The 27601-nt window shown below is 32.8% G+C and overlaps 3 protein-coding genes across 4 annotated transcripts; 1 reads left to right on the top strand and 2 right to left on the bottom strand.

The window, feature by feature from the left end:
- Nucleotides 1-1299: 1299 nt before the first annotated feature.
- On the bottom strand, nucleotides 1300-5865 carry LOC132624146 (uncharacterized). Its single transcript, XM_060338969.1, has 4 exons — nucleotides 5708-5865; nucleotides 5091-5268; nucleotides 2345-3553; nucleotides 1300-1716 (listed from the first exon to the last, which is right to left on the bottom strand). The coding sequence occupies exons 2-4, from the start codon at nucleotides 5262-5264 to the stop codon at nucleotides 1681-1683; spliced, it is 1419 nt and encodes a 472-aa protein (XP_060194952.1). The 5' UTR covers nucleotides 5265-5268; nucleotides 5708-5865; the 3' UTR covers nucleotides 1300-1680.
- Nucleotides 5866-21349: 15484 nt separating this feature from the next.
- On the top strand, nucleotides 21350-23802 carry LOC132621722 (inactive LRR receptor-like serine/threonine-protein kinase BIR2). Its single transcript, XM_060336088.1, has one exon. It carries the CDS (start codon nucleotides 21443-21445, stop codon nucleotides 23471-23473), a length of 2031 nt encoding a protein of 676 aa, XP_060192071.1. The 5' UTR covers nucleotides 21350-21442; the 3' UTR covers nucleotides 23474-23802.
- A 1548-nt stretch (nucleotides 23803-25350) lies between these two features.
- Nucleotides 25351-27253, bottom strand: LOC132622479 (uncharacterized). 2 transcript variants are annotated; one of them, XM_060337094.1, is made up of 3 exons: nucleotides 26634-27253; nucleotides 26188-26361; nucleotides 25351-26094 (listed from the first exon to the last, which is right to left on the bottom strand). In XM_060337094.1, the coding sequence occupies exons 1-3, from the start codon at nucleotides 26867-26869 to the stop codon at nucleotides 26034-26036; spliced, it is 471 nt and encodes a 156-aa protein (XP_060193077.1). In that variant the 5' UTR covers nucleotides 26870-27253; the 3' UTR covers nucleotides 25351-26033. The 2 variants fall into 2 exon arrangements, with proteins under 2 accessions (XP_060193077.1, XP_060193078.1); XM_060337095.1 differs by having other exon boundaries at nucleotides 25464-26073; nucleotides 26634-27093.
- Between the last annotated feature and the right edge of the window lie 348 nt (nucleotides 27254-27601).

The following is a 27601-nucleotide window of genomic DNA, read 5'->3' as shown; positions in this document are numbered from 1 at the left end:
ATATGATTCCTAAAGTATCCCCATCAAGTCAATAATAGTGGATTCATTGCCACATGCATATTAACTCATTAGTGAGAGCAAATGAAATTATTGCACTGCAAAAAACATGAACCTCATATTATTACTTGTCTTCAAAATATTTAATTGTTGTATTTTTCTATTCCGCCATGTCATTTATTTATTATGTTTACTAAAATAAATATACTTAAAATATATATATTTAAAAAATAACATACAATTTAATTACTTTTTTATTTTTATTCTTACTCTAATAAATGTGAAAAGAGATTAATATCAAATGAAGATCAAATAATGAATAAGATAAATTTGTCAAATTATAATTCTAATTCGTGTTTCCTTAAAAAACCATGCAAAAGACAACATGACAAGCAAAATGAGTTAAACCGAGAATATTTACCAAAAATTAAAAAATAGCATTTCTTCGTTTAAATAGAAAATTAATTTCTACTTTGTTTCGTTTCAAACATGTAAAATTAATTTAATAATTAGAATTATCCAAATCAAAATTTGATAAAAATAATAAGTATTTTACACTTTTAAATTAATCGAATTAAAATTGAAAGTATCAACTGATGCTTAAATATTGCTATTATTTTATCTCAAAGAAAAGAAAATAGTTTTCTTTTAAACAAATATTCTCTTTTAAAAAGTATTAATAAATTTTCGTAGCAAACATGAATAAAATAAAGTTTTAGATACGGAGCACAAACTACAATGTTATATTAATCGTATTTTAAACATAGTATGTATATATATACATATATATATATATATATATATATTATCATTATCTAAACACAACTACATATACATAGATACATTATAATCCGAAATGTTGGGTCCGTGCGCAGCACGGGGCCATCTAGTTTCCTTTAGAAAAAGAGGCTACTTTTGGCATTTGGTCAAATTTCAAACGGTGGTGGCTGGTTATGGTCAAGACGGTAAACAGGGGAAGGCTCATGAAAATGAGGCATACACCTGACCTTTCCCCCTCTAGTATAATTTTCAAGTTTAACTTTTGTAAATTAAGAGTGACAGAGATCTACACAATCAAGTTATTTAAACAATATCCATAATAAATGAGATCAGAAATCTAGAAAATAAACAGGTAACTGGCTACAACTAGTTAAAACACAATGATATTGCAAAAATTCTATAGACAGTGTATATAAGTTAAAAATCATTCTTGTTATTCTAATGATTTCTTCCACAAACAAAAAGCCGATAGGAAGACATTCTTGCTAGAGAATATGTAAGATTGAATATCTGGAAAGCTACTTTGCAAAGATTAGGTTCACAAGTTTGCTTGTGCGAAAGCAGTTTGTCATTGACAGTTTTTGCTTAAATATAAACTGACTAATACACAGCAGTAGGTTGAAACTCATTCTGCTGCTTCCTCAAACAAAGAGGCATTTAGCTGTTTTAACATATGACACATGCTAAAGAAAGAAGAAAGGAATAGATAATCGCACTCACAGAAAACAGCTCAACTATCATATTGCCTGGATAATTACAATGATCCGCCGGAGATGGGAAAGAATTCTCTTCAACTATATATTAAGCCATTGCTGTGGTACCAGGAAATTGAATAAATATACAAATATATTGCTCAAACTCCTTATAAATCAATGTTCTTCAATATCTATAGGGACTGCAAAACTACTGCCACCAGCTTCTTCCAGACAGAGAGATAAGCTGCAAAATTTGAAGGAAAAATTGTCAGAAATTTCAGACTTCTAATAGAGCTAGTATTATATAAGAAATACTAAAAGCACAATTATATTTCAATAGATGAATCATGAACCCAATAGTGTAGATATGGCTAAAAACTGAACTATAAGTTCAGAAAATGGTTTCATGAGCTATAAGTTCAGAAAATGGTTTCATGAGCTACTGTTGTAGCAGCTGAGAAGACTTCCATCCAGAACTCTGATTCTATTTCAATTGATTGGTCCTTTCATTTCAAACACAAAGCTTCCCTTGAGAAATTCAAAGTTGCAACAGTTTTAAACTAAATGATCTCAGTTTCTATGTAACCTCCATTATTTTGTATCATGTGGACCTGATTTGGGAATAATTCGAACATAGATGATAATTTATTTATTTTTAAAAGCACTACTACTTCCAAAAAGATCTTTTTGTCTATATCAAATGACTCTGTTAACTTGCTCCAAGGGGATTTGCTTATACATTGGGATGTCGAAATCTCAAACTTATTTTAGATGTGTCATCAGAAGTTCAGAACACGTATAAACTGACACCATAATTCATGTCACAGAGCAAATAGCATGGACTATAGAAATTGAGTTTTACTATTACTAACCTGACGAGCAACCTGCACCAACTGTTTACTTCTTAAAGGTGAATCTTTTACTGACTTTGAATCCTGCAATATTGGATCAATGTTTTCTATCTCTGAAGACCTTTTCTTCATTGAGCTTTCTGGATAAGGGTTCTCATTTGTGTTTAACAAGTTATCCTTCTTACGTTTCCTGCTGAACGTATACTTGAGATGCGTCTTATTGTTACCTTGAAGAGGTGATTCCTTACTTCCTTCAGATTCTTTGGCGACTCCAAGGACAGATTCAACTGGTAAGATGCCAAAGTTAAGCAATGGTTTACCATTACCCTCCTCTACCATCACTGAAACATCTATCAACCCTTTGTCCTCATGTGCATCATTATCTGCACATACAAAATTCCTACATACCTTGTTTTCTGCATTGAAATCCGAGGATAACGCTTGAACACCAGTACCCTCTGCACTACCACCTTCATCTCCTAATTTAGTTGATTTCACGGTACATTCTACTGTATTGGACTTGCTATTAGAAAAAGATGGACATTGCTGACCAGGTCTCATTGGCTGATTAGAATGGGAGCTGTGTGACAATAATGCAGGACAACTAACGGTCAGGTAATTGACGCGTCTTTTCCTAATGCTTCTACGACGAACAGGCAATAAGCAAGAGCTAGTTTTGGTTTTGCCGTATCGAGCCTTTCTTCGCCTTTTTCCTCTGAAAGTATAGGGACGCTGCTTAGAGGCTTGGCCTTTAACTGGTTCCTTGTCAACTAAATCGTCTAATTTCTTAGAAGATGGCACACTGTGTGCTCCAGCATCTCGTCCACTTGGTTCAGTGACCTTTGTAACTTCAATTGGAAAACTTGGATCATCTCCAGAATGCAAACTCTCATCTGCTAAGCTCATCTCCACTGCACACCATCCATTTTGATAAATCTCTGGCTCATTTTGATTGTCTTTTGAGTAATTGCACAATGTTATGTCTGACATGTCAGCTAATTTGTTATTTAGCTTTGACTTGGGCATGTTATTGTTGCGACAAACCAAATCCTCTTTTCCATGTGGTCTCAGGTGATGGAAATGCTTATTCTTCGCCTCATTCAACTGCTCATGCAAATCACGTAATTCTGCTCTAAGATCAATTATCAGCCGTTCGGCTTCATTAAGCTGAGCTTCTAATTCATCAATTCTTCTTTGCTGATTTTGAGACAAACTCTCAGCTCCGGTTGTCTGCATTAAAGGTTAGGCAGACCACTTTCTTAAACTGAGATATGGGAATCAGCATCCTGCTAGGGTATACTATCATGTCTTTCAAGTAAAATCACTTCCCAGAATACAAAACCAATGTATAGAAATGTATGTACTACAATTATTTTACTAAATGTTTCAGCTATTCACTTCATACCAGTTCACTTAGATATAGAAAATATCTGGTTGCATGCTGATCCAGTCTCCAATTTCTGAAGGGAAGAAGCAATATCCAGCTACATTACTAGCACCTCACAATTTTAATTAGTGGCACTTGTGGTAGTTTAACTCCATTAGTTATAGAAAATGGATTATATTTGTAAAAGAAGTAAGCTTTAAATTCTTGTCTTGGAATCAATGAAGTCTTTATAAAAATTTCTTCCACTTTTCTCTTATTTTCCTTCTGCATCACAACTAGTTGCGTGCAACTTACAATTACTATGTTTTCGAGATAAATATTGCTGGTACAGCACTCACTCTGTTATGAGTTCTATCCATCATAAAACAACATTTTCAACAAAATTTAGAATTCGATAAAGGTCATATCTTTTAGAGAGTGCTATATGATCGAAGTAAACCTACCAATCGTATAGCTGGTAGTAGGACTATATACAATAAAACACACAAAATAACAGCAGCAATATATATTGGTTGAATTAAAAACATGTGAGAACTAACAGAAGCAAATAATTGTAATGTTTAACGGTAGAAACCTTTGTTCAAGTGCCTTGTACAATAAAAGAGATGGAGAAAACTATACCAATACTCTCCTATAGTCTTAAAGACAGATAAAACTCATGGATCACTCATTATACAAAGAACTTCTGGAATATCCCAAAGAAAAATCTAATGTCCCTGTTGAAAAAGCATTCAATTTCGTAGTAGAGACAGCACAAAAAGTCAAGCACACCACATTTAACTGCATCTAATCTTGTAGAATATCTCGAATATACCAAAATTTAAGTTCATTTTTCACAGTAATTGAACGTACAGCAACATACCAAGTGTAATCCCACAATTGGGGTCTGGGCATAGAGTGTACTCAGACCTTACCCCCAAAGCAGTCCGGAAAAGAAAAATGGAAGTAAAGAAGCCATGGCAAAATATTATATAAAGCATGACAAAGCTGAAGAAAGCAACAATATCGTAGCCAGTATTGAACTTAGTTTCCTGAAATTATTAGAAACCACCTATTGGATTTAAATAGGTGGAAGGAGGGGCAAAATTGAGTCATTTCTAATATGTTGGGCATTTTTTATCCAACAGGCAGAAGGAGGGCAAATTTGACCCATTAGGTAAAAGGACAGCATTTTTGAGCAATTTCTAATACGTTAAAGGGCATTTTAATCCTTTTCCAATGTTTTAATAACAATGACATTTAATGTATAGAAGTTGCTTCAGAAACAAAAGTTAAATTCAATACAAACAAAGAGACAGGATAAGTCATCAAACCAAACAAAACTCAAAACAACCAAACAAGTAGGCAGCTTAATAGAATATTCACAAGTCAAGTTACTACCTTAGCATCAGTCATTGATTTCAAACGAAGCAACATTCGAAGGGCTTCCTCTTTCGTGGAATGCAAATCCTGCTGATATTTAAGGGCTTTCTTCTCCGATGTCATTACACGAGCTGCCGCCTCTTTTGCCATGTTCAAAATTATCTCTGCATATGCTTTCTTCACTGCCTCCATTTTTCTGCAATCCAAACCAATACCAATTGATCAAACAAATAGTTATTACTAGTTTTAAGAATTAATGGTCAAAAACACACCTGAATCATCATTTTTTTCGCGAATTTCACACCTCAACTCAACTATCAGTTGTTCCTTTTTCCTACCTGAACAATTATCATCTATGTATTAAAATACAACTCAAGTTTAGGTTTGTATTCAAACATATCTCTATATTTCCTACCTGAATTATCACCGTCTAGTCAACTAGGTGTATTCTAATACATAGATTGTGATAGTTCAGGTAGCAAAATGGAACAGTTGATAAATGAGGTGTGAAACTCACGGAAAAAAAATAGCTCATGCGTGTTTTTGACCATTATCTTTAATTTTGATAAATATTTATTCATTCTAAATGGAATTCAAAGTCAAAAATAAAAAAGGGGATCGAATTGCATCTTTACCTTTACTGTGGTGAAATGTTAAATCTGATTCTACAGCTCATTCATGGCCGTTAGCATTTTGAGTGTAGCAATCATATGAGAAAGCAAATGTGAGTGCTTTTGGTGTGAAGCAAATCGCCTCTTCAGTTCTCACAATTTTATTTCAGTTAGTGTTACGGTACTAAGTTGAAAAGCGCGCATAAAATGAGTAGGTGGGACCATCTAAGCGCCGATTGCTTTTCAAAATTTTCAAATTTTAAATCAGAACACTCGTATCCTCCTCCTCCTCTTTTTTTTTTTTTATCCCTCGCCATTCTTAAAAAAGGAATGCAAAATTATTTTTATTTCATTTTAATTTAACTTGGCGTTTGGCCGTGAAAACCAAATATTTTTCAGTTTATTTAGAATACAAATAATATACAGTTATTTGAATGTATTGATAATAAAAAAAAAAGTGAAAAAAAGTAAAATCTAGGTTTTAAGTGTTTTTCACATTCCAAATACAACTTGATTTCATGCCAAACGTCGATTTTCAAATAAAGTAAAATAATTTTTTGGAAAAAAATGAAAAATTCTCACTGCCAAACGGGTCATAAATCTCTTATTTTCCTTTTTTATATGTCCCAAAAAGAGTGTCTCTTTGATAATTCAAACATCAAAATTTATAGACACAAGAATTAAAGCACTGTACATCTTTAATTTAAAATCACAAGATTCAAAAGTCTTTCTTAGTTTCTTAAACTACGTGTCTAGTTAAAATAAGACACTTAAATTAAAATGTAGGGAGTAATTTTATACTTTAAAAAATACCTTTATTCTTATACGTATTTTTTTTTAGATAATACACAATAATTTTTTATAGAATCAGTTTTTTTTTATTCAAATCATAAAGGGTCTAATTAACACATTTCCACTTAACAAAGATGCTAACTACAGAGGTACATCTTTGGTCGTCCAAAATGAACTATCAAATCCAAAGCACTTATCTCATTCGCTCACGTCTTAAATTGTCCATCCCTCAAAATTCAAATATCTAATAATTAATTTCTTTTTAGAATTTTATTTGAAGTATTTGAATAATGCATACATATGCTATTGTTCTAGAAATTTCTTTACATTTGGATATATTTTTTCGTTTTTTCTTTTGGATATTTATCAAAAAAAATTGTATTTTCATGAATTTCGAGACTATATACTATATTAGATATTTTTGGTTTTTTAAAGAATAAATAAATAAGAAAATTTCATGGGCTTATTCCCATCTTGCAAACCACGTTGAAGCACTATCTTCTATTGAGTTTCATAGGTAACAAATGATTTGTACTTTAGTGTTTAAACAAGTTCTTTTCATATAACCTTTCACTATTATTGCCGTATGTTTCTCTTACTAAACACTTAATTGAACTATTTATATGTACAAGCATTCTCTTAATATAAATACATGTGAAGTGAGAAGACTTCCAAGTTCCAACTTCAAATTAACTGAAGTAGTCGCAATTTGGTTGAGAATAATTACAAAGAGAACTTAAAACATTTAAATTAGAGACTTAACGAGAAGCTCTTAATGTTTTCAACGAAATACTACATGGCATTGTAATTTCTATAGCTATTTGCCATGTCTTAAAATGATAGGTTAATTGTAGTAAAAAGAGTCAAGAAATACTATATTCACTATGTCTCGAAGAGGCTGTCACATATTGCTTTTTGATGGTTAAATTAGGTGAAATTATGATATAATTGAAAATTAGGTGTGCTCTAATAAAATAGTGAAATTACAACGTGCAATATGTTTTTTAATAATATTTAGATTCTATTTTATTCAAATAAATTAATCCACATCTCCCATCTAATTATGAAAGTTGGTCAAACTAGCACACCAGAAACAAAAAACTGATGCAAACATTAGGTGGGGGAATAATACAGTACATAAATTGGGACCTGAACAAAGATTTAGTGCAGTTTGGACCCCCTCTTTCACCTATTTTCGCAGTATGGCCTTATGGAACTAGACCACTATTGGCCATCATAGACCAAACCCACTAGGCTAAATATCAACCTGACTTATGGTTTGTTTGACTAAAGTTTCAAATATGCTTATTTGAAAGAAAAAGAAATTATTAAAAGTGTTTTTTAAAAAAGTATTTTTAGCTAGAATAATAATTTGTGTTTGATTAATTAATTTATAGATATTTTTGTAATCTTGGAGCAATAATTTATATTTGGCCTAGGTTTTAAAAGCGCTTTTGGGAAAAATTTACTTTTTCAGCTTTTGAAAATCAACGTATGTTATAACTCAAAAACATTTAGTAGTAATTTTTTTGTTAAAAAATTGACCAAACACCTCAATTCATCAAAACAAACACTTATTTAAACAATTTTAATTTTGTAAAAAGCTTGATCAAACAGGTTATTACTCTTAACCCTGAATATCGTCTAACTCACGAGTGATGACTAAATAAAGGATGAATTATCGTGAATGACAAGTCGTTTAGAATTTTATCATGTGATGATTTTGGCCAAGTAAATGCCCTTGACTGCTAGATTAGCTTAAGCTTTGACTGATATTCCCCCACTTTCTTTTCCTTCGAATGAAACTCAACATCCTCCACAGGAAGCATTCTCTATTGCTTTTATTATCACTTATCAGTATTACCTTCTTTTTTACTTAAATTGACTTGTTTATTTTTCACACACTTATATCACAGAATAAATAAGAAGATTTCAATGAAGTACTGGAAGGTCCAGAACAGGGATGAATTGAGATATACGTAATAATCTTGAATGCATAGGAGTAATAATTAATTTATTTTTGATCGCTCAAAAAAGGAAAACGAAAAATCTTGTTATATTTTTCAAGAATTCGAACTCAGCTAAAGTTCAGATTGTTTATCAAAAGAAAAAGAAAAAAAACAAATCTTATAAGATTTTCAAGAAATTATTATATTTCTTCCAAAGGAAGGTGATTTTTCTATATATAATAAATAATAAAGGTTGGTTTCAATGGCTGCTTAGTGTCATTTCAAGAAAAGATTGAGGGCAATTTGGTCATTGAGTCACACCTCTTACACATTTTGCAAGATTAGCTTGGTTGGAAAGGTTGTCTTCCATGGTTTATTATTTGACAAACTTACTTAAATGACTATCTTATTATAGCTTTCTATCATTTGTAGCTATCCTTTTAAATATTACCATTTGTAATTATATTTTAGCAAAACAGTGTATGTTTTCGCGTATATTTGTTGCCAACAAATACATGAGAACATGGTTAAAAAAAAAAAAAGATCCTTGATTCTAGCCTTTAACAGTGGAGCTATTAAATTAGATATTAATATATTTTTTTGATGTATTTTAGTGATTTTTTTTTTTTGCTTTGATGTATTTCAGTGGGTTTTTTTTTATGTATTTTAGTGATTTTTTTATGTATTTTATTGATTTTTTTTTTGTTTATTTTTGATGTATTTCAGTGGGTTTTTTTTATGTATTTCAAATACATTGTGTACATTCCAACTACATATGAAGCCAAATATATTCAAATTTTCATGTATTTGAATGGATTTCAACAAATACATTCAGATACAAGACAAAAAAAATTCAAATGCATGACAAATACATTCAAAAACAGTGTGTTTGGCTATTAACAAATTACACTAAAAAATACACTCAAAAAATACAAATACATTCAAAAACAATGTATTTGTGAGATGTAGATGTTTGAATGTATTTGTATTTGGCTTTTAACAAATACACACGGCCAGATCTGAGACACTACCACCACCAAAAACCCTAATCTCTCCACCACCACCAAAATCCTAATCTGAAACACCACCACCACCAAAAACCCAAATCTAAAGCACTACCACCACCAAAAAACCCTAATCTTTCCACCACCAAAACCCTAATCTCTCCACCTCCACGTCATCTTCTCCGTCGCTATCTCAAAACCAGTGCCATCGCCGCCACCAATACACACGGCCAGATCTGTGTCATGCCTCACCGGATAGAGTGAAAAGAGAGAGAGGGTGAGCACATAGGGAGAGGGGAGAAGAGAGAGAGGGGCGGCAGAGAGAGAGGCGCGGCCATGGTGTGGTGGTTGAGAGAAGGGGAGAGAAATTTTTTAGGATTTTGAGAAATGAAAATTTGAAATGGGTAGTGATTGGGAAAAAAGAAAGACATATGTGTTTGGATATATATTTTTGATATAGTTACCATTTGTAATTTAAAAAAATTAATTAACTACTAAATATATTTAAATAAAAAGATAATTAATATTAATAATTAGGTCTTAAAAGAAGCTACAATGAATAAAAATTCCTGATTATTTATACCTCATCAACAACTCCGTAAAAGGCCCATTCTTTCATATTAAATTGCATGCTATGTTGAAAAGTCATTAAATATCGTGGGGTAATGGAAATTTTCAAAGTGACGCGTATAACACAACACGTGCTCAAACTTTAGTAGGCCCTGACTCCCCTGAGTCTGATTTACTCCATATATGTTCCATTTGAACCTGTTGAAGGGTACGTAATTATCCATACCATGTTTATATTAAACTTTCAAATCTATTATAATTAAGTAATTTAATAAGGTGATAATTCATATAATTAATCACAATTTAATATTAAGAGTATATGTATAAATACATGTTATATATTCCTTTTACTTTTCTTATACCAAAATAGATCATTCTTTATTTGTCTATTTTAGCAAATCAAGAGAGATTTATTATTTTCTTTCAATATTACCCTTATCATTAAGTAACTACATAAAGTACTAATAGTCAAACTTAAATTTTTAAAATATAATTAATAAGGTTAATTTAGTAAAATATACCCCTAATAAATACTTTCTTAAGGGAAATATCAAGTCAACAAGGACCAAGTAAAAAAAAACGAAGGAATATTTATTAACTTGATGTAAGTACCAAACACATATGACATTTTACATTTGTGATGGGTAGACAAAATTCACACTTAGATAATGTGTAACAATTCGCTATTCTTTTACATGCAAAACAAAGCAGCCAATATTTAATTAAGTCTATTACTCTATGATTTATTGATTATTACATATGCTAAAGCTCAATATTGGATAGCAGATTTTTACGGAAAATGTTATTGGATCTCTCTTTTTTGCATGCACATCAATAGGTTTCATATATCCTTGAACACACACATAATAACACACGAATGTCATCCTTTCATAAATAAGCTACTTTAGATCAATACCATTTACTTAGAGGCAAACAAGTTAACACAAAGACCAAACTCGAGGCACCATGTGAATAGTGTTTTACTTTATTTACCTCCTTTCATGGGTATTACGTCTATAATGTTCCAATGGTGTTACTAGATGGTGTACTAGTGTCCTTTTGGACATATATTGTACATAAAAGTATCCTATTATACTCACTTATATAGGAAAATTATCATGTACATCATGTTTTTATTTTCTCTTTTTACGTACATTTTCATGTGAAAGCAAATGTAAGACTCTCTTTGTCTCTATTTATGTGAAGGAATTTGATTGGGTATAAAATTTAAGAATAGAATGAAGATTTTTGAATTTTATTGTCCAAAACAAGTTAAAATATTAGTGTGACTATAAATTATCTCATTAAAAGTAAAATTTAAAATTTAAAATCAAATTATGACTAAACACATAGAGGTGTCAACTTTCACTTTGATGGCGGATCATTACGAAATTATTGTATGTTGATAAACTTTGAGGTGACTTAAAATTCAAAACTAGACCAATGAGTTACATTCATAAGTTATAAGTAGATACTCCAAGGAGGTTTTGCACCAAAAAAAATATTTTTAGAGAAAAGAATAGTTAATTAATCTGGTATTCAAGGCGCAGCCACAGATATGATATAAAAGGAATAACTGAATATGCACTTTAAATAAACGGAAAAGGGTCAAATATACCTCTGTACTATTAGAAAAGGGTTAAATATACCCCTGTATTATTAGAAAAGAGTTAAATATACCCATCGTTATACTTTGAGTTCAAATATACCCTTTCCGTTATACTTTGGGTCCAAATATACCTCTTTGTTATATTTTGAATTCAAATATACCCTACTTCCGTTAAAATTGTCCAAGGTGGACATGAGATCTAACATGACGCTGACAACTCGGTGAGGTGGACACCACATGGCATGTCACCTAACCACTCTAACCCATTTACCCCTCTCTTTCCCTTCTTCTTCCATCACTACCATCTCCTCCCCTTTCACAACCTTTGTCACTATTAGCACCACTATAATATTGTTTAGATTAATTGATTATTTTAAACTCAGTGATTGAACCTAAATAATGAAGCAAATAGAATATTGATGGTACAGTTCAATTTGAAGTGCTACAGCTAATCAAAGTGGTTCGTTCCTTTGAAAATTTTAATCTGTACTCATGAAAACAATTTTTTATCCAGTCTAAATATACATATGTAGTTTTTTTAATTCTATATAAGCGAGGATATGTCTTACTTATACTTTATGTTTAAGTTTAATACTATTAATTTAGAACCGCATGGGATTAAGAACTTAAAAAAGTAGAAAATAGAGCCAGAATTACTTTATTGACAACAAAAAGCGAAAGCCAGTGTCCTAGGAAATGTGCGCTTTACATATTTAACTAGTCTTTCGAGGACAAAATGTTCTGTATTCTTTTGATCATTAATTAGCTACTGTATATTGACCTTTATACTTTGGTGTGTTTGCTATCCAGGAAAATATTTTTAATTTTCTGATTGAAACGCCTGAGTTTGGAAAGTTGGGAAAATGAATAAGGGTTTACTAATTAATTAATTTAATTAGATATATGAATTAGAGAGATTAATGAGAAAATTTAGGAAAGATGGAGATTAGGGGTGGCAAATGGGTGGGTTTGCTTGGATTTGATTTGGTTGAAAATGGTTTGAACAAAAATGGGTTGGGTTTCAAACCGCTCATATTTTATTTGGGTAAATATGAGTTGGGTGATAAATGGCTGTGTTAGTTATGGGTTAACCCATATTATACAAGTGTAATATTATTTCAAGTGTATGTTTATAATTTTTTTTTTTTGCCAAGTTAAATTAATTTTTTCATATAAATTTCAAGGGTGAGGGGTGGGGGTGGGGGTAAGATTTTTTTTTTTCATTTTTTATAATTTTTTTATAAAAGTAAAATATATGAAATTGATTTTTTTTTGGGGGGGAGGGGTGTGGAGGTAGGGGAGGGGGTGGGGTGGGGGAACAGAAATTCTTTTTCATTATTTATAATTTTTTTATAGAAGTAATATATATGAAAATTGAAATTGGGGGGGGGGGGGGGGGGAGGGTCGGAGAAGCGTGGGGTGGGGGTAAGAAAAAAAAAATCATTTTTTATAAATTTTTTATAAAAGTAAAATATTTGAAATTGAAATTTCTGGGTGGATTGGGGGTAAGATTTTTTTTTCTATTTTTTATAAAATTTTATAAACGCAAAATATATGAAATTGATTTTTTTAGGGGAGGTATGGTGGGGGTTGGGGTAGGGATCGGAATGGGAGGTAAGAAAAAAAATTCACCTTTTTTATAAGCTTTTTATAAAAGAAAAATAAAGTATATGAAATAAAAAAAATGTGTGGGGGTGAGGGCCATGGCGGGGTGGGTGGTGGGGTAAGGATTGGGGTGGGAGGTAAGAAAGAAATTTCTCATTTTGAAAATGAGTTGTTATTGGGTCTAGTGTGTTCTTATATGAATACCCATATTTTTATGGGCTAAAGAGAGACTTGAAGCCCATATTTACCCACCTGAAACCCAACTCACTAACATATGGGTAAAATGGGCTAATTTTCTAAATATAGGCTCAAATTGCCACCTCTACGAGAGATGGTGGTGTAGTGGTGCTAATGGTGGCAAAGGTTGTGAAGGGAGAAGATATGGTAGTGATGGAAGAAGAAGGGGAAGAGAGGGGGTAATGGGTTAGAGTGGTGAAGTGGCATACCATGTGGTGTCCACCTTACCAAGTTGTCAGTGCCATGTCAGATCTCATGTCCACCTTGGACAATTTTAACGGAAGAGGGGTATATTTGAACCCAAAGTATAACAGAGGGGTATATTTGAACCCAAAGTATAATAGAAAGGGTATATTTGGACCCAAAATATAACGAGGAGTATATTTAACCTTTTTTTAATAGTACAGGGGTATATTTGACCCTTTTCTGTTAAATAAACGGCAACTTACATAAATGACTACATTTTAATGCTTGCTTTCAATCCGTATCTACCTTTTTGCTATTTACAATTCGTAGCTACATTTAGGCATTTTTTTTGTATTTCAGAGTATTTGAATACACTGTTCAGTTGTATCCAACCTTATCAGATGTCACATGTATTTGGCTGTATTTGAATATATGCAACCCTAGTTACATGTGTATTTAAATGAAGGCTTGCTTCCGGAGTGCTATGTGACAAGAAGGTGCCACCACAACTTAAGGGCAAGTTCTACAAAGTGGTGGTTAGACCGACTATGTTGTATGGGGCGGAGTGTTGGCCAGTTAAGATTTCTCACGTTCAAAAGATGAAAGTTGCTGAGATGAGAATGCTGAGATTGATGTGTGACCACACCAGGAGTGACAGGATTAGGAATGAGGATATTCGGGACAAGGTGGGAGTGGCCTCGGTGGAAGACAAAATGCGAGAAGCGAGATTGAGATGGTTTGGGTATGTGAAGAGGAGAGACACGGATGCCCCAGTGCGGAGGTGTGAAAGGTTGGCCATGGATGGTTTCAGACGAGGTAGGGGTAGGCCAAAGAAGTATTGGGGAGAGGTAATTAGACACGACATGGCGCAGTTACAGCTTACCGAGGACATGACCTTAGATAGGAGGGTTTGGAGGACCTACATTAGGGTAGAAGGCTAGTAGACAGTCTCATTATCCTGTCTTATTAGTAGTCACATTATCATAGTATAATTTCTTGTGCTCTGATTTATGCTATTATCTGTTATTTCCTGTGCTTTGATTATTCTATGTTATCTGTTTCGCTTGCGTTACTTCATTTCCATATCGCTTTGAATATCTTAGCCTTATTTGACCTCTTTTTTATGTTTTTATTGAGCCGAGGGTCTCTCGGAAACAGCCGTCCTACCTTGGTAGGAGTAAGGTCTGCGTACACTCTACCCTCCCCAGACCCCACGTTGTGGGATTTCACTGGGTTGTTGTTGTTGTAGTTACATGTGTATTTAAAATGATGCATTTGTGTGCATTTAAATAGACGACGGGAGTTGTGTATTTAGTGTGTTTATATATTGATGTATCATTTTTTTGTGGGTGTATGTATTCGACTGTATTTCAATGTATTTCAACATAATTTCAAATACATTGTATTTACTAGAAAAATTGTATACATATATATATATATATATAGATCATTCAAACAACACATACAGTCAAATACATCTAGTTTGCGCCCAGAATACAATAAGCCAATGATTGTATTTGAATGCATTTCAATAAAATTTCAGATGCAAAATTTCAAATACATTGTATTTACTCGAAAAATTGTATACAAACATATATGCATAGATCATTCAACCAACACATACGGTCAAATACATCTAGTTTGTCCCCCAAAATACAATCAGCCAACGACGGTAATTGACTGTATTTCAACAAATTTCAGATGCAAAATTTCAAATACACTCAGATCTAAGACACAACAATGAGAAGAAGCCATGAATTCTAGTATCCGTCAGATCTGAGAAGCGTGAGAAAGCTAACTAGAAATTCCTTTATATTTCGATATATTTTTACTTTTTTTTTCTTCTTTTGGATGTTTGTCAAATATTTCTGTATTTTTCATGCATTTTAAGATTATATACGATATTTTTTGGTCTTTTGAAAGAATAAATATAAATAAGAAAACTTTGCGGGCTTATGCGATTTTGCGTCTCCACTTTGGAGCACTAATTTCGTACGCAAAAACTTCCTTGTACTTGGAGTTTTAGACAAATTCTACGAGTTCCACGTCGAACTAGAGACTTAATAAGAAACTTTTAACGTTTTTAAAGAAATACTACATGGCACTGTAATTTCTATAGCTTTAAATTTTAAATTCGCTATGTTTTAAAAATTTAAATGCTATAAGTTAATTGTAGTAAAAATAATCAAGAAATGCTATATATACTCATGATATTTGGCCAAATATTACATATATTTATTCATTGTTATCTCATATTTTAGTACTTTAAATTATCTTTTGAGTATTAATTATTGTGATTTGTGCTTAATATTATATTTTACTATATAGCAATAAAGCGGCGCAAAGATGAAGAGACTTGGTGTAAAATTTAATGAAAAGCGGAAAAAAAGAAAGGAGGCAAGTGGGATCGGAGACAACATCATGAGCTAATGATTAGAGAATACAAGTTACACTATTGAAAGGAATTAAATGACGTCACAGGCAACAAATAATGAAATTAAAAGAGATCGTACCTGGGCAGTGGCTCGCCACCAGTGTGCGCCGCATCACTGTCGCAGGAAATTAAGGTCTCTGATTCTCTGTTGGTCCTCCACGTTGCACTGGTGACGCGAGCCCGCTATTTTTTTCGGTTCGAGTTGGATTTGGTTTTTAAAAACTCAGGCCGTTTGGTACCCTATAATACATATTCTACAGGGATTTTACATAACTTTGGACCTAGAGAGAGCTTGGAGCCACCGTGAAGCCAGAGTTACAGGTTTTTTCCTTTTCTTCTCTGTAATACTTGTTTTTACGTTTTTTTTATTCGGATGATTTGTTGTTTTTCTTGCATGTCTATGTGAAACTAAACTCTTTAGTTCTAGGGTTTTGACGCTAGCATGAAAGTTGACGTTTGATTATCGTTTAGATCTATTGACTTTCCATCTTTGGGTTATCTATTTATTCTTGGTATTAATTGTTTGATTATTTGACGAAGTAGTTGAGAACTATCTGGGGCGTGTGAATTGAACTAGGAATAGGGAATTTGCATGCGTAATAAGAATAAATAGAGCTTATTCGATTAATCGTTTCGCTAATGAGGATAGGAATATACCCTTTAGCCTTGCTTGGTTGAACACGGAGAAATAAATGCGCTCTTGTTATCTCTGGCAACCATAGGAATATAGGCGTTATAGTAGCATCTACAGGCTTGTGAGCAACTTGAAAGATACTCATAAAATTATAATTTACCTGTCAACTAGTAACCCATAGGTATAACGATTTGAAGACTCAACTGGATTATTAGTGGTCATAGCCCTAGATCTATTTCTTCTCCAATAAAAATCCGCTCTTTCTTGATTGAAGTTCATTATTTGTTTTATTTTATTTTTAGTTAGTTAATAATTATATCTTGAGATTTTACTTCTTGTGTAGATAACCAGTATAGTTTAATTTAGTAAATAGTTAATCATAAGTCCTTGTGGATACGATATCTGAACTTTAAATCCTATATTACTTATAGGACCGCGTATACTTACGTGTGCATTTGGAAGCAACAACTCACTATGTCTCGAAGAGTTTGTCATGTCACATTTTGTTTTTTGATAGTTAAGTTAGGTGAAATTAAGATATACTGTAGTTAAAAATTATGCGTGCTCCAATTTTATTGTAATAAAAAATAGTGAAATTAAAACGTTTGTAATACTCTGTTTTGTGATAAACATTGCTGGTACAGCACTCAAATCTGTTATGAGCTCTGTCCCCAGTATAATGCTACATTTTCAACAAAATTTAGAAGTCACTAAAGGTCATATCTGTTAGAAGAGCAAACCTACCAATCGTATAGCCGGTAGTTGGATTAAATAACTGCAGCAATATATATTGGTTGAATTGAAAACATGTAAGAGCTGAGAACTAACAGAAGCAAATAAGTAATGTTTATGGTCGAAGCCTTTGTTCAAGGGTCTTCACAAGATGGAGAAAAATATACCATTACTCTCCTATAGTCTTAAAGACAGATAAAACCCATGGACCACTCATTATACAAAGAACTTATGGAACAGCGGAAAGAAAAATCTAATGTCAGTGTTGCAAAAAGCATTCAATTTCTTAGGATACACGGTTTAGAAAGTCAAGCACACCTCATTTAACTGCAATACTGATCATGTGGAATATCTCAAATGTGCCAAAATTTAAACTCATTTTTCACACTAATTGAATTTAGTTTCCTGAAATTATTAATGTTTTAATAACATTGCCAATTGACATTTAATGTGTAGTTGCTTCGAAAACAAAAGTTAAATTCAATACAAACGAAGAGACATGATAAGTCCGTAAAACCAAACAAATTCAATCAATCAAACAAGGAGACAGCTTAATAGATCTTTCACAAGCTGGATACTACCTTCGTGAAAAGACTTCCAAGTTCCAACTTCAAATTAATGAAGTAGGAGCAATTTGATTGAGAAAGATTGCAAAGAAAATTTGAAACTTTTTTTACAAAAAAAAAAAAAAAAAAAAAAAGGAAAGAAAAGAAGAGAGAGAGAGATAGAGGGCTAGGAAAAAATATAATACAGTTAAATTAGAGACTTAACAAGAAGTTTTTAATGTTTTAAGAGAAATACTACATGGCATTGCAATATCTATAGCTTCGATAAAATTTTGAATTCGCTATGTCTTAATATGATAAGTTAATTGTAGTAAAAATAATCAAGAAATACTATACTCACTATGTCTCGAAGAAGTTGTCACATTTTGCTTTTTGATAGTTAAATTAGGTGAAATTAGGATATAATGGAAATTAGGTGTGCTCCAATAAAATAGTGAAATTACAACGTGCAATATTTAATAGTTTTTAATACTTAAAATTTTATTTTATTCAAATAAATTAATCGACATATCCGATCTAGAGCATGTTTGGATGAGCTTATGCCTATAAGCTGTTTGCAGCTTATAAGCTAAAAAAAAATAAGTTGGGGTAGTCTAACTTTTTTTTTTTTGCTTATAAGTTTTTTTTCAGCTTATAAGCTGCTTTAGATAAGCTAAGTCAAATTGGTCCAATTATTTTTTTAAGCTTATTTTAAGCATAAAATAACTTTAAGCTGGCCAGCCAAACCTTCAAAAAAGCTGAAAACAACTTATAAGCAACTTATAAACAATTTTATAAGCCAATCCAAATGGGCTCCTAATTATGAAAGTTGGTCAAACTAAAACACCAGAAATAAAAAAACTGATGCAAACGTTTGGTGGGGGAATAATACAGTGCAAAAGTTTAGACCTGAACGAAGATTCAGTAGTTTGGACCCCCACCTCTTTCACCTATTTTAGCAGCATGGACATATGGAACTAGACCACCATAGGCTCAGTATCAACCTGGGCACCTGGCTTATAGTTTGTTTGACTAAAGTTACAAAATAGGAGTATGCTTATTTGTTTTTTGTTTTGTTTTTTTGTTTAAAGTATTTTTATGTAGAATAATAATTTGTATTTGACTAATTAATTTAAAAAATATTTTATCAGAGCAACAATCTGTATTTGGCCTAGGTTCTAAAAGCACTTATGGGGGGAAATTACTTTTTCAGCCTTTGGAAACCCTTATTTCTTTTCTTAAAAATTTGATTAAACACCTCACTTCTTTAAATATTTTTAGTTTTCAAAAAGCTTGGCAAACAAATTATTATTCTTAACCCTGAATATTGTCTAAGGCCTCGTTTGGACATGGTTTGAAACCATGTTTAGACATACAATTTGAACATTTTAATTTGTATTTTTTCTTATACACATAAAAACCCCAAAAATTGTGAAAACTATCAAAACATTCTCAATTCGTATATAATCTTACCAAATGAGCAAATCATAGTTTATAACAAAGTTAGTACACTACTAGAAGACCTTTCTAAAAAATGCAACATCAATTAATCAAACTTTAGTTCAATAAAAACGAAAATTTAATATGAATAGTAATGTAACTACTCTTTAATATAATCTTCCCACATAAATTAAAGGTTGGTAGACATAAATAAAGGTTGGTGGAAGTTAATGAGATTGGTAAATGATTGATGGGGGTAATTGTTAAAAATATCTACCAACTTATGAGTCTTTTTTTACAAAATATAAACTTATGAGTTAAATTTTATATTTTAAAAAGTTGAAACCATGGTTTCAAACCCCAAATCATGCCTTTTTGGAAGATTTGGGGTTTAAAACCATGGTTTCAAACCATTATCCAAACGTATGTCCAAACGCTGATTTGAAACCATGGTTTCAAACCGTGGGTTGGCCAAATGCCTACTAAACCACGAGTCATAACTAAATAAAGGTTAAATTATCATGCATGACCAAGTCATATAGATTTTTATCACGTGACAATTTTAGCCAAGTAAACGCCCTTGACTTCTAGATTAGCTTTAAGCTTCGGTTCTTACAAATTCTTCCCGTTTATTTATCAGTATTGCCTTCTCTTTTACTTAATTGACCTGTCTCTTTCTCGCATACGTACACCACAAAACAGAAAAGGAGATTTAGATGAAGTAATGGGAGGTCCAGACACTGATATACCTGTAGGATATTATGCAATGGGATGAAATAATACATATTTTATATATACGTAATTATTTTGAAGTAATTTTTCTTCGATTGTTGGTAAAGGATGAAAGATAGATCTTGTTATTTTTTTTCAATAATTTGCTATCTGTAATGGAAGTTTTAGTAAGATTAGAATTCAAATAAAGTTTAGAACATTCATCAAAGAAAAAAGAACTAATGGATCTGATGAGATTTTCAAGAAATTCTTCCATTTCCCCCAAAACTAGATGATTATAATCACTATAATTTTCCCTTTAGTTTTGCTCTTATTATTAGGCTGATCATTACGACAATTATTGTATGTTGATGAACTTTGAGGTGACTTACAATTCAAAATTGGAAACGCACAAATAAAAAAATGATAACAAACTTATAATGAGCTCCTCAATGATGACCCTATTTGTTTGTCCCTTAGTGACTATTTGAGGTGCCGATCTAAATTATAGTAAGGCAATTTCTTCGATATACAATACTTACTCCCTCTGAGTGCTAGTAATATCTAACTAAATAATTAATTTTAAGAATCAACCTATTAAAGTAAAAATGCATATCATTTAATTATAGTTAGGTGTATATGCAAGACATATATTTTATACTCATTAGCTTAATGTTCAATGCGAATAAATTTTTACATTTTCGCATCTGAATTTATTGTTTTAGCCTTTTCAAAAGTCACAAGGGTGTTACTCCCAGTTAATACATGAATATCCTTCAAGAATAGAAAGAAATTATCTAGTGTTTTAATAATTTATAAGCCTCTGTAACTTATTATGTTGCTATTATTTTACTTGTTGCTAATGTCTATTTTTTAAATGTCTATGAGTCGAGGGTCTTCTGGAAACAACCTCTTTACCTTCTCAAGATAGAAATAAGGCTTGCGTACACATTACTTTTCTAGACTCCACTTATGGAATCACCATGCGTATGTTGTTGTTGTTGTTTAATAGTAGTAACCCACAAGGAGTTACATTCATAAGTAGATACTCCAAGGAGGTTTTGTAGAAAAAGAGAAACAAAATTCTTTTTAGATAAAAGAATAGTTTAGTTAATTTGCTATAGAGATGGTATAAAACGAATATTTGAATCTGCAGCATAACTATATTATATTATTTAACAATATATGAGGCACTCTTAATGGACTAAACGTATGTACAGCACATTCAAACATCAATACTACTTTAAAATTTGTCAAAAGTTCTTCACATTAAGCCAACTAACTTTCTGTTTATTCAAACATGGTTAATTCATGGCCATTTCCTATTTGTCTTTATTATGCATTAAATTATTCTTTTTTTTTTTACAGACTGGGCACTTTTCATTGTCAAGTCAAATGTCTCAGCCTTCTTCGTCTTCCCTAGCCTTGTTCTTTCCTACCCATTTTATCTTACACATATTACCAAACACCTTGTACTCATTACACAGAACTGTTAAATTAAACCCCCAAAACCCTAGTTCCTGCTCAAATTACACCATGGATCGTTTCAGTTTTAGCCTTTTTATTGTTTTAATTCTGGTTTCTCTTGTAGCTGCTGCTGTAGTTGAAGATGATCTCAAATGTTTAAAAGGATTAAAAAAATCCTTAAACGATCCAGATGGAAATTTAATTACATGGAACGTTAACAATTCAACAATCGGAGCTGTCTGTAAGTTTAGTGGTGTCAATTGTTGGAATGAGAACGAAAATCGCATAATTAGCCTTACTCTTTCAACGATGAACCTTGGTGGTAAGGTTACAGAATCCGTACAGTATTGTGCTAGCTTAAATACCCTTGAGCTTTCTGGTAATAGCTTTTCTGGTCCTATACCTTCTGAAATTTGCACTTGGCTCCCTTATTTGGTAACCCTAGACTTGTCTAATAATGATTTTAGTGGTTCTATACCTGCTGATCTTGCTAAATGTGCTTTTTTGAATAAGTTAATGCTTAATGATAACAAGCTTTCTGGAAATATTCCACCTGAATTTTCTAGTTTAGGTAGGTTGAAAACTTTCTCTGTGGCGAATAATCAACTTTCTGGTAGAATTCCAGCAGCTTTCGATGATAAGGATTCGAATAACTTTAACTTTGAAGGGAATAGTCTATGTGGTGGACCTTTGGGGAAATGTGGAGGACTAAGTAAGAAAAACTTAGCTATTATTATTGCTGCTGGGGTGTTTGGTGCTGCTGCTTCGATGTTGTTGGCATTTGGTGCGTGGTATTGGTTCTTTACGAAGGCTGGGAAGAGGAAGAGAGGGTATGGAATTGGGAGAAACGATTCGGCTAGTTTGGCTGAGAGGTTGAGGGCTCATAAGCTTACTCAGGTTATGTTGTTCCAGAAACCACTTGTTAAGGTTAAGTTAGCAGATTTGTTGATTGCCACGAATGGTTTTAGTGCGGACAATGTTATCAACTCGACTAGAATGGGTACTACTTATAATGCTGTGTTACGTGATGGTTCAGCACTTGCCGTTAAGCAGCTTAATAGTTGCAAACTGAGTGAAAGGCAGTTTCGGGATGAGATGAATAGGTTAGGGCAACTTAGGCATCCTAATTTGGTACCACTTTTGGGGTTTTGTGTTGTTGAAGAGGAGAAGCTTTTGGTTTATAAGCACCTGTCGAATGGTACTTTGCACTCGTTCTTGAATGGGAATGCAAGTGAATTGGATTGGCCTACTCGGTTTAGAATTGGTTTGGGTGCTGCTAGGGGCCTTGCTTGGTTACATCATGGTTGCCAACCACCTATTTTGCACCAAAACATATGTTCTAATGTTATTTTCCTTGATGAAGACTTTGATGCTAGAATAATGGATTTCGGGCTGGCAAGGTTGATGACGCCTTCACATGCAAAAGACTCTAGTTTTGTGAATGTGGAGTCGGGTGAATTTGGCTATGTAGCTCCAGAGTACTCTAGCACAATGGTGCCTTCACTGAAAGGGGATGCTTATAGCTTTGGGGTAGTGCTTTTGGAGTTGGCTACTGGACAAAAACCTCTTGAAGTTACTGCTGGTGAAGAGGGATTCAAGGGTAATTTGGTAGACTGGGTGAATCAGCTCTCTGTTTCAGGTCGCATTAAAGATGCAATTGACCAGAACCTTTGCGGGAAGGGGCATGATGAAGAGATTGTGCAATTTCTAAAAGTTGCTTGTAATTCCGTGGTTTCTCGGCCCAAGGGTAGGTGGTCTATGTTTCAGGTTTATGAAGCACTTAAGAGCATGGCTGAAAAACAGGGTTTCTCCGAACAGTATGATGACTTCCCGTTATTATTTCGCAAAGAAGGTGCTACTAGCAGCCCTGTATGAAGCCGGAACTTCGAAAGCATTACAAAATATTCCACTCCAATTGAACATGATGCATCCTGTTGTAAGTTTTCAGTTCTTATTAGTGTAAGTGGCACGACACTATATTGATTGGCTCAGAAGTACACCCTTTAAATATTTCTGTATGTATATTTGCAAAATGCACAAATCATTTTTAAGTATTTTGCTTGCTTGAAATTTGTAGTATAGGAAGCAACTGATAATTATTTTTCATGTTTGTGATTACTGTTGCCTATAGCATTTGATGTTATGTATTCAGAGGATGCTCAACTGACCGTCTCATTTATTGGAAACTGCCTATATTACTGCTAGTTTAGCTCTTGTTTGGAAGCGAATGGGCTGTTTGCTTATTAATATCAAGGGATAGCCTTTGTTATTCATTCGTTGATTACAACTAGTTATGTATAGCCAAAACTGAGAAAACACACCCGACCAAAATATTGAATCATACTGACTAAACATCCGACACCTATTTGGTTTGATTTGGTAAAAGAATTGAACCAAACTTTGGCATATGTGTTTTGTGTGTGTGTATAATGTATATGTATATGTGTACATTAAAAATATTTTATTGCTTTTCTCTTGAAAATTTTAATGACCGTTGTTTGGGATGTAATGCTTAATTTGTTCATTTTAGAAGATCACGTTTCGTTCTGTTTAGTATGTTTAATATGTTCAGGATGTAATGTTTGAATGCTTGATTTTATGGTCACTTTTGCTATCACGTGTTGTTGAAATACTTCAGCCTTCCATGTTCTTTCATGTCTCACAAGCCAAGATTCATTAAGTTCATGTCTTCTGTCTTCCAAATTTTGAAATAGTTTTTATCGACAATATTTAGAATTAAACAGATCATCTAATTCTTAAGGTTTCATATTGAGTTTGTATTTTCCATTGACGTTTTTAAGAGTCATTTCTTCATGTTTAGTTATCCAAAATCCGTTAACTTGAAAGCATATGAGAATGTGAGAACATTCTCAGTGATGTTGTAAGTCAGGAAAGGTATCGGTCTTCCGAGGAGTAAGCCACGGGGAAAGTGCAGTCACTTTCAGAATTCCTAGTCTTCTGATCTTGACCTTTATTTCGACTTTTCGAGGGAATACTGACAGGCACCCACATCTACGTAAGCGGCATCTATAAGATATGTAGAATATGTTTGATTTGGTAAGTAGACATCCCATTTCCATAGTAATGTCCAAGGGAGAGCAGCTTTCTTTCGTTAGACTTATGGCCTGTGTAACTACTTTCCACAAACACAAATCACACGTCTCATAAATACATTTCAGCCTTAGGTTTCATTAAATTTCTTGACCAAATGGCACCTTCACTATCGTAGAATTTTACACATAGAAACTTATTCCATCAATATATTCCTTTTCACATAGTTTACGAGTGGGCAGAAAAGACTCAACTAAATAAGTCATTGAATTTGAGCTAGTAAAGTTGCAATGTGGATTATGGACTCTTAGGGGACGTTTGGTATCTGAACAAGTTATACTGGAATTAAAATATAGGGGATAATAATCAGGCACGTGCAATTGCTTATCTTTTTTATCATCGATCTTTATTTTCTTTCAAAGACTTGAATTCTACCTTCTGAACATTGTGGCCGACTTTTTGGACATCTAGAATGCCACCGAAAATTGAACATGAACATTGGGCTAAGCGAGGATAAAATCTAACAATTGCTGTTTACTCTGCACCACTCATGGCTAAAAATGTTGGAGAAAAATGAACTTTAGTCTCGTCCAGAGCTTAGCTTTACTTTGTAAAATTACTATTTGAAGAAAATAAATTCCAGTCAAACCAAAAAGCCAAAACTTGCTCCTTTGAACCGTCAAAAGTGCCTACATAATCAGTCAAGAAAGACTCCCCAAAACTAATTATTTTCTTGGAAACATCCCATTCTTACATGCGTTTATCAATGTTTCTGTCGTTCCTTTTCAGTGTCCAAATCATAAATTAAATCACACCACTTAAAAAAGAAAAAGTCAATAGTTTTTACATTCAAATCACATACTTGTTTCATCTTTCATCAGTCTTGAAAGGTTTTGCTTGCCAACCTACTTTCCCTCTTTAATTTAAGTCTCATTGCTTAGAATTTCATTCGTGTAGTGCATCGTAAGTTACCTTTTCTACAAATGGCATCTCCAGTGTGGCAGGGTTCAAACATAGATTCATAAAAAAACTACAAAAACAACACAGGGGCTTGGGGAGGGTAGAGTCAAAATAGACCTCACCCTTACCATGAAAGGTAGCGAGACTGTTTTAGAGCTTCATTTAAAAAAAAAAAAACTGTACTAAAATTTACAAATTTGAAAGCTACACAAAAAGTATGTATTAATAATCTATAATGTTTAAGAAAATCGTGATCAAAGAAAACCTTTATGGTTCTCCAAATAGTAGCATTGCCACATAAAATGAAATAAGAGCACATTCTAATGAAACACCCACTTGTCATCACATCATTGTATGTTGTAAATTTGGTTGATTGACCTTGTTACTCTTTACTGGAGTACTACTTTTAGGTGTCTTCCTAAGCTCAAGCTCGAGTGGGTGGCTCTCTATATTCCCCTACTTTCCTGAAAACCAAGAAACATAAACTTCACAATTAAACTTCACAAACAATAAATAAATAGTGTGTTCTCTATAACAACAGATGATGGTAGTGTATGTAAGGAACAGTAGATATATACCTGTTGTGAATGGCATTTGGTCCAGTAGGCACTCTTCTTTTGCTCACATAATTGACATTTGGATTTCTTTGAAGATATTGCCTCTCAGCTTCTAGTATCTTCCGAACATCTACATGTTTGGTTGCTCTAGCAGTGACTGTTTTGGTGGCACCCCTGGCTACTTTCCCTGCTTTCCTAAACAACCAAGTATATACATAGAGCATTTAACTTATATACCCTTCAAGTCATCTAAAAGGTTACGACACGTAACTATACATATCAAGTGTGGTCAGGAACCTAACTAGAAAATAAGGTAGCTAACATGTCATTAAATGTTAAAGTATATTGATAGTGTACACTGTGCACTATAAGATTACTACAGACAATTGTCTATAATTTATGAGATTAGAAACCTCGAAAGTTAGAGACGTAACACGTTACAATAGACAAAAATACAGTGACAATACCTATTCGGGATGGCATTCAATATTCCAGTAGACACTCTTCTTTGTCTCACGTAATTGAGATTTGAATTCTTTTGAAGATAATACTTTTCAGTTTGTATTATCTTCCAAATATCTAAACGATTGATAGCCGTAGCAGTGATTGTTTTGGTTTCCTGATTGACTAAAATCCCATACAAAATGAGCCACAGTAAACAAAGTAAAACAAGAGCCCCCAAGAAAGCCTTCATACCACCCATAATTCTGTGTGTTTAGTACTCCAGTTGTTAGCTGCAGATTACTTCATTAAGTAAGGAGTAGTTTATGGCCATGATAATAACAGAAGAATATAGGCCAAATCTATGTTGCTCTAGTTCTCTTTCATGAAAGACTTCTCTTGGGCTTAAGAGGAATATATAATATGGGAAAAGTTAAAGTTCGTTAATGTCCAAAGTCCAAAAAGGGAGGGAACATTAGAGGAGGTGGGGGTGATAGAGGCGGATCAAGGATTTAACCTGTATCATGAGTTCAACCTTAACTGATTTTAGCATCGAACTCATGTATTTCTTAAATTATTTAGATCTACTATTTATTACTCCTCTGTCCCATTTATGTGTCACTTTTTTTTTTTTTTAGTCTATCCCGAAAAGAATGTCACATTTCTATAATTAGAAATAACTTACTCCCTCCGGATCAAAAAAAGAGTCCACTTAACTATTTACACACCCTTTAAGAAAATACTAACTCCTAGACAAAAATAGATAATTTGACTAAATTACCCCTAATTAAATAAGCATTGGGATATGATCATGTAACACTTAAAGGGGCAAATATGAAAAAATAAGATTAAGTCTTTCTTGATTTGCTAAGTGGACTCTTTTTTTTATCCAAGAAAAAAAGGCTAAGTAGACTCTTTTTTTTATCCAAGAAAAAAAGGCTAAATAGACTCTTTTTTTGACTCGGAGGGAGTAACTTTTAGATTTTTTTTTACC

This window comes from Lycium barbarum, chromosome 12 (assembly GCF_019175385.1).
Source record: "Lycium barbarum isolate Lr01 chromosome 12, ASM1917538v2, whole genome shotgun sequence".
Taxonomy (NCBI): Eukaryota; Viridiplantae; Streptophyta; class Magnoliopsida; order Solanales; family Solanaceae; genus Lycium; species Lycium barbarum.
This window is presented reverse-complemented; position numbering and strand designations above follow the sequence as displayed.

Excerpts from the sequence above, each read along its gene's own strand:
- LOC132624146 (XM_060338969.1), bottom strand. The coding sequence starts at position 5,264 with ATGGAGGCAGTGAAGAAAGCATATGCAGAGATAATTTTGAACATGGCA. Across the intron at positions 3,554-5,090 it reads AATCAATGACTGATGCTAAG|ACAACCGGAGCTGAGAGTTT; the intron begins GTAGTAACTTGA and ends CCTTTAATGCAG. Across the intron at positions 1,717-2,344 it reads TGGTGCAGGTTGCTCGTCAG|CTTATCTCTCTGTCTGGAAG; the intron begins GTTAGTAATAGT and ends CAAATTTTGCAG.
- LOC132621722 (XM_060336088.1), top strand. The coding sequence starts at position 21,443 with ATGGCCATTTCCTATTTGTCTTTATTATGCATTAAATTATTCTTTTTT.
- LOC132622479 (XM_060337094.1), bottom strand. The coding sequence starts at position 26,869 with ATGGGTGGTATGAAGGCTTTCTTGGGGGCTCTTGTTTTACTTTGTTTA. Across the intron at positions 26,362-26,633 it reads TTGAATGCCATCCCGAATAG|GAAAGCAGGGAAAGTAGCCA; the intron begins GTATTGTCACTG and ends TTGGTTGTTTAG. Across the intron at positions 26,095-26,187 it reads CCAAATGCCATTCACAACAG|TTTATGTTTCTTGGTTTTCA; the intron begins GTATATATCTAC and ends TTAATTGTGAAG.